The sequence below is a fragment of the Rattus norvegicus genome, chromosome 10, assembly GCF_021556685.1.
Source record: "Rattus norvegicus strain SHRSP/BbbUtx chromosome 10, alternate assembly SHRSP_T2T, whole genome shotgun sequence".
Lineage (NCBI taxonomy): Eukaryota > Metazoa > Chordata > Mammalia > Rodentia > Muridae > Rattus > Rattus norvegicus.
In genome coordinates, this window is record NC_141543.1 from 10,180,832 (window position 1) to 10,194,872 (window position 14,041).

General features: G+C 49.8%; 1 protein-coding gene across 13 annotated transcripts in view; it reads right to left on the bottom strand.

The window, feature by feature from the left end:
* Snx29 (sorting nexin 29) overlaps positions 1-14,041 on the bottom strand; it is a 413,834-nt gene that overhangs the window by 320,369 nt on the left and 79,424 nt on the right. For all 13 annotated transcript variants that reach the window (XM_087574449.1, XM_087574446.1, NM_001109526.2 and 10 more), the window contains 2 exons: positions 11,645-11,720; positions 9,446-9,525 (listed from right to left, as the gene is read on the bottom strand). In XM_087574449.1, coding sequence (XP_087430575.1) covers positions 9,446-9,525; positions 11,645-11,720 — 156 coding nt within the window. The remainder of the gene's footprint in view (positions 1-9,445; positions 9,526-11,644; positions 11,721-14,041) is intronic.

Here is a 14,041-nt window from a genome sequence, read left to right on the forward strand (position 1 = left end):
AGCCTACTGTGTGACTTAATAGTTTAAGGAGATGAGTTGATAAGTTAAGGAAATGAATGAGGAGCCTACTGTGTGCCTTAAAGTTACGGAGGTCACCTGATGGGACAGGAGAGGAGGAGCTCTGTAGGATACAGGATGCTAAGCTAAGGTCACCACCCTCCACTTCCTCAGTCTTGGGCAGTATGAAGGGATGAAGACGCACGCCATGGACTCACAGTGGAGGCAATCAGGGCTCAATGCTGTGGTTTGGAGGTAAAAGGTCCCCCACAGGCTGCTGTCTGAACTCTCGGAACCCAAGTAGTGACTATGCTTGGGGAGGAGAAGTCTTGCTGACAGAGATGAATCGCTGTGGGCTGGGTTTGAAGCTGTAACTTTCTGGTTCCCACCACAGCTCTCTGCTTCCAGATCACCACCAGGATGTGAAATGTGACATGCACAAGTTCCCACTGCCACGGACAAAGCCTCCCAGCCACCATACCTCCTCTTCCATGGGGGACTTAGCCCATGAGCTGTCCCTCAAACTGCTGCTGTCAGGTACTGTGCCACAGCGATAGAAAGCTGGTGGGCATGGAAGCAGGGTTCTACCCACTCAGAGCACTGCTGCCAGCAACAGGGGAACCCACCTGGAGCTCCCTACATCCAGTTTGTCACTGAGTCCCAACACTCTGACGACTGCCAACTGTGTGGAACACCCAGGACTCCCCTCATGTGGCAGGAGAGAGTTCCATGCCCACCACACCCATCCCTCTGTCTGTGCTGGGCACATAACTGCACTGCTGAGCTGAGAGCTGAGGGTTATTCAGAGGCAGTCATGTTGGTGTAAGAATGCCATTAGAAACTGAACAACTCGTGGCATCTAGTATGTGTGGACTTAACACCCCTACTGCTTTCTTAAGGTAACAGTCCTTCCATGCCTTAACAAATGCCATCCACCCAATGGCTTCTAAGAAGCAGTTTCCCAAGCCCCACATGAATCCCCAAGATCCTCGCCCTGTTTCCTTGGGTCTCAGGAAGGCCTCTCACTCACCAGGGTTTCCTGTCTAAAGGCACCTGACAGCATCCCAACCAGCAGTTGCCAGCTCTGCATCCCAGGGAAGCTGTCACATGACACCATAGCACTGGGACTCTGCTCTTTACTGCCTGCCACCCTACGGGATACAAAGTTAATACCTGCTCTCCACTTTACGTTTAGCTAGAAGGGTGAGGAGACTGAATTCTGGTCATTGGGGCCCAAAGGGAAGCCTGTGAGGTAGACACATGGAGAAGGAACAAAAGCTCCTGCTGGCTCTTGCTTTCTGCTGAAAATGAATGCAGTATCTGGGACAGCAGGAGTTGCCTCTATCAGATCAGCCAAAGCAGGAGCTCGAGGAGGAGTCCAGAAAAAGGAACTGAACATAAGCCACGGGGTGGGCCTTGTTTCCTGTCCTGCTTCCTTTGGCTTGCTCATCTACCTTCCCAGTGGTGGAGAGGCCAGCAGCCTGGCCCCAAGGATAAGGCAGAGTGCTCCCACTCTCGACCCCACCCTGTCTCCTCTTTCGTAAGGATGTCCCAGAGTGTCCTAGGGTAAAAGCAGCCGATTCCCTCTGCCAACAGGGAGGTCTTCCCTGACCTAAGGACTGGTCAACAAGAGCTCAACCTCGGGGAGACCCTCCTGCCACCTCACCTGCAGTGCTGATGAGCTGTCCCCCTGCCTTTAACCTCAGCAGATCTCTTAGTGTGAGGTCAGTCTGGTCTACACAATAAGTTCCAGGACAGCCAGAGCTACACAGAGAAACCCTGTCTTGAAAAACAGAAACAAGAAACCACATGGACCATCTCCACTTCCCTTTGTTTTTAGCAATGTTTCCTACTTCTTCTAGGGAGTGTTTCCTAAAATGTCTCTCAGGCTCCTTCTGGGTGTGTTGGTTGTTCTGGCCTCAAGATTCCAGCAGTTTTAGGCCAGATTCTAATCCAATCACTTGGAAGAGTTTCTCCACTACTCATAAGGAATCCCTGCTGAGACATCCTGAGGACACCAGCACAGGCCTGGCACAGTCAGTTAGGACACGCATGCAGAGGCCTGGGTCAACCTCCCATCCAACCACTCCCCTTGACACAGCACTGACTTTCATTTACTCAGTCAGCAATCACCTAACCCTTCCAGGGAGCCTGGTCCTGGACCAGGTACTGACTGGGATGACTGGGCCTGATGTACAGTGATGTGAAAGTGAATACATGTCCAACAGAAAGCATAGGCCCACATTAGCATTACAGCATCTCTCTCTCTCTCTCTCTCTCTCTCTCTCTCTCTCTCTCTCTCTCTCTCTCTCTCTCTCTCTCTCTCTCTCTCTCTCTCTCTCTCTCTCTCTCTCTCTCTCTCTGCTTGGGCAGCAGCAGTTGTGCCACCATTCTATGGCCCTGGTAAGTTAGGCTTATTGGCTTACTAAATGCTCATGATATCACAATGGAGCAGTCATAATTCAAGAACCATCTATGAACTAAAGCAAAAGAAATGAGACATGACTTCTGACCTCTGACCCTTGCCCTCGAACAGCCTGGAGGCAAGTGAGGAAAGTCCAGCAGACAAATAGCAAACAGGTATGGACATGAGCAAATAGGGGAGGTGTCACTAAAAGCCTGAGGGAGAAGACTGGGCGAGGTGATGCAGTATCCAGAAAGGGAGGGACAAAGTCAGAGTACCTGAATGGCACAGACTAGGTCCCAAACACAAATCAATCTTACTTTGCCAGTGACACTCAGTGTCTTTGCCAAGACAGCCTGAGTAACAGTATTGGCCAGGGATAAGCAAAACAAATTTACGCCAGCCAAGCATCTTGGTCCCCAGTGAAGGCAGCAGGCATCATACAGCCACTTCTGAACTTCCGTCCTCCTTCTAGCTGCTTCGATGGAGGCGTCTGCTCTGTCCCCAGAGGGGCTGAACGCTAGTGAAGACGGATGCCGGGCACGAGCACTCAGTCTTCATGCACACCTACGCAGGGCTGGCAGGACACCCTGGGCTCTCTGTGCAGTTGAGGCTGGCTCCCGAGTTCTCCGTTCAGCCACTGACCAAACACCGACATCAGGAGAGATTTGCAAACTTCTTACTCCAGGTGATATGGCTCACCCTGTGACGGCCACCCCATGCACTCAGGGGCTCCTGGGAGTAGTCCTCGGAACCATGGACACAGCCATCTCCGTCCTCTTAGTTTTCTATCCGTAACTCAGCACCTCTTCCTCCATGAGTCACCCCTGCCACTCCATCCTCAGTGGTCAGCTCTCAGTGAGGACTGGTGGACAGGCTGCTGGCGGCCTTTCCCAAAAGCAAAAGCAATAGTGATGGTGTACTCGTAACCGTAGTGCTGTGGGGCAAGACACACTTGAAATCCTGAGGTCTGCTTCAGGGCCAGTCTAGCTACTTGACAAGCTTCAGCCAATGAGAAACTATGTCTCAGAAAATGAAGTAGACATGATAACGTGGGACCCAATAACAGCCATGACTCCAGGGAAATGGCTCTGACTCTCTTTCCTGCTGCATCTGAAACTAGGTATGTAGATGTATAAACTCCCACATCCAGGAAAGTAGAAAGGTATAGATCGGTGAAGGACAGGGCAGGGTGTCGGGTGAGACTCAAGCCCCATGCCCTCTGGCTATGTGCTAGGCTGGTCACTATTCCAGTGAAAGCCCCCTTCCTTTCTGCTGTCTGACAGGTAACAGCATTTGCTCAATGCTTTCTAATAATGACAAGGCTGTAGCTACCCCTCGGTGTGCAAGGTACTGCAGCAGGGAGCGGCCCTTCTCAAGCTGCATCCCACCCTTGACAAGCAGCCCCATCTATCCAAAGGCTTCTTTACCCCTACCACACCCATGCACAAAACTTTCCCTCCCTCAGTACTGACGCCACAGCGTATGGATCCTACTGCACAGTTCTGTCCCCTCCTCCATCCCATTCCCCGCATCGGTAAAGAATGTCTGAGTTAGTGACAGTGGCATCAGCTGCAGCACCTGATGAAAGGTATTCATGCTCTTAGGCACTGGACTGGGGTTATCTGTTAGGATTTCCTGCTCTGGATGTACTCCTGAGAGAGGTGGATGGCTAAAAGTCACAAGAAGGCGGTTAGTGCCCCCTAGCAACAAAACAGCCATGTCACTCCCATATGACTTCCTTCCCTCCTGTGTCATTCCTGCATGACTCCTTCCCTCCTGTGTCACAGACATATGACTCCTTCTTGTCCAATTGTCCCTCGTGTTGTGCATTCTGCCACGTCTTACTTCCAGTCTTTGACCTCTGCATGGGCAGGATCCACGCTGCATGCTGGGCACTGGGTGCACCACCAGACCCACCTTCCACACCCTGCTTCCCTTAGGCCTCACAGCAACTCTAGGAACCTTATCCTGTGCATTTCAGTAATGGGGAAACTGAGGCACGGAGTTTATAAGCAGTGGAGATGGAGCCTCACGCTTCCTCCAGTACATAAAACAGTGCCCACTATGTGACTGACATTTAGTAAGCATTTGAGGAGTGGATGAACAAATTAAGAAGAACTGAGGTGGGGTTGGGGATTTAGCTCAGTGGTAGAGTGCTTGCCTAGGAAGCGCAAGGCCCTGGGTTCGGTCCCCAGCTCCAAAAGAAAAAAAAAAAAAAAGAAGAAGAAGAACTGAGGTGTGCCTAAATCATTCCTGGAACCTTCCAATTCCTGACAATCACTGTGATCTAAGGAAAAACAAGTCTCCAGCACTAGCAGTCTGTGCTGCACTGTCCAGGCACAGTCTATGTGACTAAGACACACAGGGCTTGGACTGTGACCTGTTTAATGGTCAGTGTTCTACCAGTTCATCCTAAAATCTCATCACTGAACCCTCAGCCAAGCCCTTGGCTAGATGCTGGGCCCTCCCCCTGGCTTCCAAGTCCCATAGTGCTTCTTAGTTTCATTTCTCCAAGGTTGGGGATTTGGCTCAGTGGTAGAGCGCTTGCCTAGGAAGCGCAAGGCCCTGGGTTCGGTCCCCAGCTCCGGGGGGAAAAAAAAAAAAAGAAGCTTCATTTCTCAAACTGTCCAGTGTTTGGAATGGTGTTGCCAGGCAACTGGCCAGACTGCCTCACTGAGACTGAGAATCCAGTCCTACGATACCAAAGGAAAAACAGACTGCTTAGTAAGGCCAGTAAGCAACACAGGGCATTTCCCTCCCCTCTCTATCATGGCTCGATATCAAAAGTGATAAGGAACAAGCAACTCGAGTCCCCTCTTTCTCTGACAACCACTCTGAACCCCAGGAAAGAAAGGAAGGTGGGGATTCAAAAGTCACGTAAATATCTGCGGTTAAGCATTGATGGCAAAGGAGAAAGTTTCTAGTTAGCAGTATAGTCCCTTCTAAAGTAGACCAGACTCCCCTCCTCCCCTCCAAAGGCCATGGGCAAGGCATGGCTATGGTGACAGCCTTCAGGAAGTTATGTGCACAGCACCTCTGTCACCCCACCTGACTGCTGACACCCCACCAGCCCTGGACACCCTTAACTGAGACACAAAACCCCAAGATTTTTGCAAGGGGAGAGAACAGACAGCAAGGACAGGGGAAAGGCTATGGCGCCTCCTGGTACTAAAGGACTGTCCATCAACAATAGGGGGAAGGTTTGAGTGGCTCACTCCCTTTCTCAGCGCCCAAAGAAAGAAACTAATTCAAGAGTGGAGAAATGGAACAGTGATGAGTGTCCCCTGGGTGGATCCCCACTACACCCCAGTCCCCATGAGAGACAGCGGTGCCAGGAAGCCTCACTCAGTGCAGCTCCAGACTCAGACCACCCGTTCTAGGCCGGTCTCAGGTGTTCAGCCTTCCACACTTGCAGCTGACACCAACATCTTCACAGCGGGGGTGACAGGGCTGAAGAGACAGCAAACACCCTCAGGAGTGGTAAACAGTCAGTCCCTAGAGTCTTAGCGTCTCAAATAAGTCCCTTTTTTTCCTAAGCTTTTCAGCAGACATTCAGTATCCCTGCCCCCACCCACAAGGATACACTGGGCATGCAAAGAGCCTGTTGTCATTAGCATAACCACAGTCATGCTTGGCTAAAAGAACTCTCATGCCAGGCAGGGAAATCCAGGGTCTCCTGGCAAGGCCACATATCCCCTTAGAGAAGATTGAGGGTACACATCCAGGAAAGGCAGCTTCAGGGCTTGTAATGGTAGGGATGACTCCATTAAAACAAAACTCATGTCTGCCCATTTGGAGGCCTAGACACTGTGTTTGGAATAATATCCAGCGACGAATCCTTTAAAGGTACTAACAGAGGGGTTGGGGATTTAGCTCAGTGGTAGAGCGCTTGCCTAGCAAGCGCAAGGCCCTGGGTTCGGTCCCCAGCTCCGAAAAAAAGAAAAATGAAAAAAAAAAAAAAAAAAAAAAAAAAAAAGGTACTAACAGTCTTACCTACAAGTTACTGAACACTTAACATGTGTAACTCGGAGGTACACTTTCCCTTTTCACAATGTATGTACACACTCTTCTGAGTATGTTTCTTGTGTGTATGTGCTTAACCTTCACAAACCCATCCCAGGAGTAAACACCATTGCTAGCCCTGGTTTACAGAGCAACACCAATACAGAACTTGGTTTGAAGCTAGTGAGCGAGGTACCAGAGTGCCCCCTGGTGGTGAGGATGCTGCAATGACTCTTACAGCCATCAACAGGGGGAAAGGATGCTTTCTTAAAACACAGCTCACATCACAGATTCCAACAAAAACATTAATTCAGATGTACAGACACTCAGCTGTTAAACAGAAGGTGAATGAAGGAAAGCTGACATAAACATCAAGAAATATCTACTGAGTTGTAGGAAAACACCCAGTCTGGGTGGCTTTTCCAACGGGCAGACAGCCATAACCTTAAGTGCTTGCTAGCTGGCAGAACTAGGGACAGGAAAAAACCATAATGGAACAATTAAAGAAAGAATTTCTTTTAGAACTTCAGTGATGAGAGAAATAACATGCTTTTCTAGAATTTTCAGAATTGGAAGATTTAGGAGAAACTTGATCTAACTGATGACAAAATACCCATGAAAGGCAATATATGAGGTACCGACATTCAGTGTGCTTTCCACATGCTGAGCATCTCCCATAGGCCTTGCTTCCTGTGTATGTGCACACGTATGTGTCCAGTGTGTGCATATATGTGTGTGCAGGAATACAGTGGCTACTCTCAACTCACTGGCATTCACAGGATTCACAGGACATGTTCCAGTGGCCTCACTATCTGGCTGTGATGAGATCTGCACTGTTACCCACTCAACACAAGGTATGATTGTGACACTTGCCTTTTACAAAGAAAAAGATATGATTGTGACACTTGCCTTTTTCAAAACCATGCAAAGATCATGCAAGACCATCACACACACACACACACACACACACACACACACGCACGCATGCTTCGGCTAAGTGCTTATCCACACTGCCCTACCAAGATCTCCCACATCAATGACTGCTACCCACTGAGCACAGGTAGCAGGGGATAAAGGCACCTTTCTGTGGCATCATGGCAGCTACCGAGAGCAAACAAGTCACCGGAGGCACACAGATTCAACAGGTGGCTCCATCCCGCTGCCAATGAGAACAGGACCAAAACAGGCACAGAGAACCCTGGCTGAAACAACCAAGAAGTAGGGGTGTTGAGGGTCAGCCACTATCAAGGCCAGAGACAACACTCACAAGCACACAGGAAAAGAAACATTTGCCAAAGCTTCCCAGTCTGTGATCCTCTGTTATATCAGACTGATCCTGTAGGGCTACATGGATGGCCCTTCCTACCCCTCTCACGGATAAAGCAGGGGTAGGTAGAGGCAGGTAACTCTCACCACAATCCTTATCTTGCTGGAGTAGAGTGAAAGAGAAGCCTTCATACATGAAATCACCCCCCCCCCCAGAAAACAAAAGCTACTCCACCACCACCCACAACTGTGCCGCATACCCCGTATAACTAACAGACACCCTGAGAACCCACTAACATGCGCCTTTCCTTCAGGAGGTTGACTGGGAATTCCTGATAGGTCTTCAAGCCAAAGATGACCAGAAAGAAATTAACTAGGGTTAATTTCTAAAAAGGAGATGAATGAAACAAGGTAGGCTGCGTCCTTGCTGTAGGCACAGCTCAGGGGCATCACAAACAGGAACCAAGCTGGTGGCTTTGTCAGGCATGGAAATGGCTTGGGAGGCTTAGAGACAAGATCCACAGCAGCCCCCAGAGAACCCAATTCACCTGCTCCATACCCCATACTGGAGAGAGGCTGGGAAGGAGGGGCTAGGAACCACGCCTGACCACTAGGAGACGGTGACAAGTCATCCTCACAGAGACCTCAGCATCTGCTCACCCTGCACAGCAACAGAACTCACATTGGCGGTTTCTGCTCTGCAGTCAAGGGAGGGAGGACACAGGAGCAGGAGACTGTGGGAAACCTCAGCTCATGGGGAACATGGCTACGGAGAGTGTTCATGTGCAGACAGAAGGGTCCAGATGTGGAGTTCGGGTGACTTGCCAGGGAGAGTGTTTGTGTACAAACAGAATAGTTAGGTGTAGAGATCCAGGAGATCCACATCCACCTCAGGTAATGTATTTCCAAGCAGAAATGGCATTCTGGGGTGCTGTTAAAGGGGCCTGTAACTTCTCTGAGTGACACTGAGTCACTCTCCATCTGCCATCAGCACTATGGGCACAGGGTTTGCACTTTGGTGTTTGAAGGAAATGCTAATTTTTACCCAAAGGCTGATGAGGAAGAAAGGTGTGATTTTTACACACTATCAAGTGTAGATCCCTGAATGTGATATGGAAACAGAAACCCCACCCTATCCCCCTTTCCTTCCTGCTCTCAAGGCTAGGAATGAGATGGCTAGAGCTCAGAGGGCAAACACAACAGCTAGTCATAAAAAGGAAAAGCCCTGGCCTCTGATGACCATGGAGTCTCCTCCTCTCTCCCTCTGCCAAACCAGTCAGGGCATCAGCCCCATGCCCCACCTGCTCTCCTAGTCATGGAGCATCTCTTGTTAAACAATCTCTGGTGCGTGTGTGCGTGCGTGTGTGCGTGCGTGTGTGCGTGCGTGTGTGCGTGTAATGTGGGCCATTCACACGCATCCTTCATTGTTGTGTCTCTAATGTTTTCTCCTGGTGCTGGAGCTGGAAATGATTTGTACCACCTAGTCATTAGACTATCCATCTCATCAGTAAATTATTTGTCCAGAGTCACAAGGAAAGTCAGAAGAGTCTCTTACTGCTGGCTGCACATAGAAAGTAGCTTAGAAACCACAAGACACAGAAGGTTCCGTGCGTCCTTTAGCAGACACACCCCATGCACCACAATCTGGAAGCCATCAGGTGCACAGAGCACTCACTAACTTCATGTCTGCTTGCAAAGCCCACACCTGTGCAGGATAAGCACACATTGGACATTGGACAGTGATGTTGCACGTAAGCCTCGGCGAGTACTTACGGACTGTCATGGACTCAGGCACTGAGGCAGAAGGTAACAAGCTGCTCAAAGGACTTCCTCGGCCGGGAGAGCCAGCTTCCCTATTGGGAGAAAGTAGACAGAAGGAGGTTACACTCATCCCGAAACACAACTTCAGTGCTCACAACACTCGCAGGCACAATGTTTCCCCAGGAATCTACAATGCGGCTCCCAACAGATGTCTGAAATTTACTGGTAACTCCAAAACCAATTCAAACACCCTTTGTGAGCCACTCTGAGGTAAAGTGAGTCACTCGATAGGCATGTCTGCAGCTGGGGTCAGACAAGATGCCACTGTCTTCCTGCTCTACCTCGTGTAGCTGTGAACGCATGTCCTTTTAGTGGTCTACCTTTTTTTTTCCACATTATTGTGGTTTCTATTGTCACTTTTCCTAGTTAAAATAGTCCCTGGGTGCATATTCCTAGAACAAGTGCCCTGCATGTTATATAATCCTCACTCAGACAAGCGTGCAATATCACTGTGCAATGTCAACAGTGTTTGTTTCTGGTGGTCTCTCATGGATCCCAGGCTGGAACTTGCTATGTGGCCAAAGATGTTTTTCATATAAAACATACCCAGGGGCTGGGGATTTAGCTCAGTGGTAGAGCGCTTACCTAGGAAGCGCAAGGCCCTGGGTTCGGTCCCCAGCTCCGAAGGAAAAAAAAAAAAAACATACCCAGTTCTATATGGTGCTGGGAATCAATCCAGAGCTCTATGCGTGAAGGCACTCTCCTACAGCTGAGCTACATCTCTTGTAGATTCTAAACAAGATGCCTTTAAGTGAGGACAGACATAGAACCAGGCATTGATCAATGGATATGGGAATGTCGTGACAGCAGGCTCTGGCATCCCCTGTAAGCAGGGTTCATGCTCAAACAGGCTTAGAGAGCTTACTGAGTGCAGGTAACTGGACTGGGTGCATATCTACCATCAACGTCTAATTTGAACAGTAGCACTGGCTGGTCCATAAGCAGCAGGAAGACCCCCAAGGCCGGGGCTCACATTCCTTGATCACTGTTGCATTTGGAAAAGGCTCCAAAACACAACAAGAAGGGAGTCAGGGTCCTGGAAGGGCTCAGTGAGGGTCCTGGAAGGGTACAGTGACACCATCCTTTATAAGACTGGACTCAGTGGTATCAGGTCCTTCATGGTGTGTCATTTTCAGAATCCTGTCTGTTCTGGGTGACACAACACTAAGCAAGGTGTGTAGCAGCAAGAACCCCCTTACCTTGAAGCTAAGTTGAGCACACGGATGGATAACTTCAAGACATCAAGTTAAAATTGTCAAGAGAGGAGGAGATAAGAGCAACAGAGAAGAGGTGAGATTGGGAGGCCAGGGCAGTGCTCCCTGTGAGCAGCAGTGACACTGGAGGCCAGGGCAGTGCTCCCCGTGAGCAGCAGTGACACTGGAGACCAGGGCAGTGCTCCCCGTGAGCAGCAGTGACACTGGAGACCAGGGCAGTGCTCCCCGTGAGCAGCAGTGACACTGGAGACCAGGGCAGTGCTCCCCGTGAGAAGCAGTGACACTGGAGACCAGGGCAGTGCTCCCTGTGAGAAGCAGTGACACTGGAGACCAGGGCAGTGCTCCCTGTGAGAAGCAGTGACACTGGAGACCAGGGCAGTGCTCCCTGTGAGAAGCAGTGACACTGGAGACCAGGGCAGTGCTCCCTGTGAGAAGCAGTGACACTGGCAACTTAAATTTTCCTTAGTTTTTTTCCTTTAATGTGAAAGAGAAAAGCCTTCTGCACTTACAAGCTGCCAGTCAATATCCTAATTACTTAACAGCTAGTACCTCTTCCCCAAGGCCTAGACATCATTTAACATTAGGGCTGATAAACGCCATTATCAAACACTAACAAACTTTAACTAGGAAGGCTGGCCAGGGTGGAAGTACTCAGTATGGTCACAGACCTGTGGCAAGGACAGGGCATACAAATGAGGTTTGAGGTTTGTGCACGTTGTACACTCGCTCTGCCACTGAGGGGCCGCCCAGCTCGAATGCTGTATCATAAATCAGTTTGTCTGAGTGACCCATGACCCCAACAGCTGCCCATCTGAGCACAAACATGAGGTCAGGCCTCAGTCTTCAACACCAACAGGTGTCTTCAAATGAGAATAAAAGGCAGAGACGTAAACAGCATGTCCCCATCCACTGATGGACTTGGTGTCCTGGTACTGACCTGTACCGAAGGCCAGGCTCTGGAAGTATGTGGTCCTCTGTCCCTGTTCCGTTCTCCAGACTTCCCACAGGGGCATCTGCAGAAATCACGCAGAGAGAGTGAGGCTTTATTTTCAACTCCATTTCCCCTTACCATGTGCTCAGCTGGCCTATTAGCTACCTTTAAACTTCCCCCCCACACACCGGCTTCATTTGCTACCCATTTTTCCAGAAGCCATCACTGAGACTCAGCACTGGTTGCTACATATGCCTGTATTTGTTTGTTTGAAGCAAGGGGCGTTATTCCCAAAGTGCACGATCTAGGGCCCACAGCAGAATCAGGGCTTTTGTTAGACGAATCGCTCCTACTTGTAGTGGACACGAGAGGGCAGCAGTGTCCCATCACTGGTGAAATCTGACACTTTCTATGCCAAAAGTCACACTAAGCATTTGGGAAAGGAAGTGGGGCCATGGTGAGTCCCTAGAACAAATAGGCATAGAATGTTGCTAACGTTACTGAGTGTTGCAGATGCATTCACTGCTGCTCAGGAAAAGTGCAGACCTGCAGGCTGAGGCCAGATGTCTAGGAAGATTGTATCACTCAGGGGAACCCTTGCTCATTCATGAAGCTCTGGAGTCAGAGCCACAGAGGCAGAGCAATCCTCTGGCCTCTGCCAGGCTTAAGGGACGTGAGCCTGGAGAAGACAAATCCTTTGGTGGCACATCCCAGGCAACCCCTACTAGCTCCAGTAACCCAAGGGCTTGCAGTGCAAGCCTGGTTTCTATCCCAGGACTGAGGCATCGGATGGGAAATCAAGTGACTACCCCTCTGCTCCTTTCTACCTATCCGTGAAGCTAAAGGGTACAGATGCTGCTGGCTACAGTGTAGAGCCCTGCTCCTCAACTGCAGTCCAGTCAGGCAGCCTCTCTGTGCCTCGTTTCCAGTTTTGTAATGCTTTGTTCTGCTCTGTTTGGAGACCGGGTCTCCCTATGCACCCTGGCTGGCCTCTAACTCAAGCTTTTCTTGCCTCAGCTTTCCGGAATTACAAACATATGCCTATCATACTTGTCTGGCCTATCATACATTTTAATAATTACTTGACATAATTACATTTTATATTGTTATAGTTTTGAGACAAGATTTCACTCTGTAGCTTGGGCTGGCCTCAAATTTGTAACAATCCTGCCTCCAGCTCCTGAGGCCTGGGATCACATATGTGAACCACCAATGGCTCTTTGCCCCTGCACTTTTGGGTAATCCTACAAAGTCTAGTGTATACATACTCTTACCTCTCAAGAGGAAAACTCTCAAACTCCCTCATTTGGCTGAAACCTCAGCCTAAACCCTGGCTCATCAGGAAGGTCTCCTGAGACCTCCCTGAGCCCGGCAGCCACCCAAAACCCCTGGGCCTTGTAATCCTACTTCCTTCTGGACTCTTAGCTCAGGGGCACCTGCCCTCCACCCACCACAGAGCCAGGGGAATCCGCTACGGTTGCTGATCCTGGCAAAGGCCCATGTTTAACCATAGTTCGTGGTACCGCAGTAGGACTCTAAGAGGTTCACTGAGGATGTGGCCTTGAGGAATCAGATACTGGAACCCGGGCTCCTGCCTAGCTCTGAGGTAAGCAGCTTCCTGCACCTTGCATTCCCAAACGTGATGCTCTGCCTCACCACAAGCTGAAGACAACTGAACATGGAATGAAGTCTCTGAGCTTGTGAGCCAAAATAAACCTTTCCTCTCTTAAGTTGACTGTCCCAAGTATTGTTTAACAGGAAGCTGACAAACACATATCCAAAAATCTCCAGTGTCACTAAATTATCCCTCACTAAAGCCTCAGTATCTTCAAAGATCCTTCAGCAGGAGGCCACCTCAGTTCATCCTCAGTGCTGAAATTCAGCCACGACTGACAGCATCCAACACCACGCATGGCTGGAATAAAGGCCATTCCAGATGCAGCGCTGACCTGGCCCCTCTGTGTGGCTGGCAGACATACACACAGCTGGCACTGTGGTGGGGCAGATACACTGGCACACAGAACATGAACGACAGTCACTGGCACCTTTTATTATATATACAGTGATGGGATAGAACACAGGTGCTGGGAAAAAATGCTCTACCATGGGGCTATACCCCGGTCTATATATCTTCACAGATGAAGACACAGACCCACAAGAGCTTAACTGACTTGCCAGGATCACGAAGTTAGTATTTGAAACATGTTTAGCACTGGGCTGAGCCCTCCTTACTTCAGCAGGCAGGTTCACTAAACTGACCTGAAGTACAAACCTGAAGGTTTGCCCCTCTGACCTCCTAGCTCTCCTGCCTCAGCACCTCTGTCTGCCCTGTGTCCTGTGTGGGTGGGTATCATTCTCCCAACATGATACGGCCTTGCCTGCAGCATCTCTCTACCATCATTT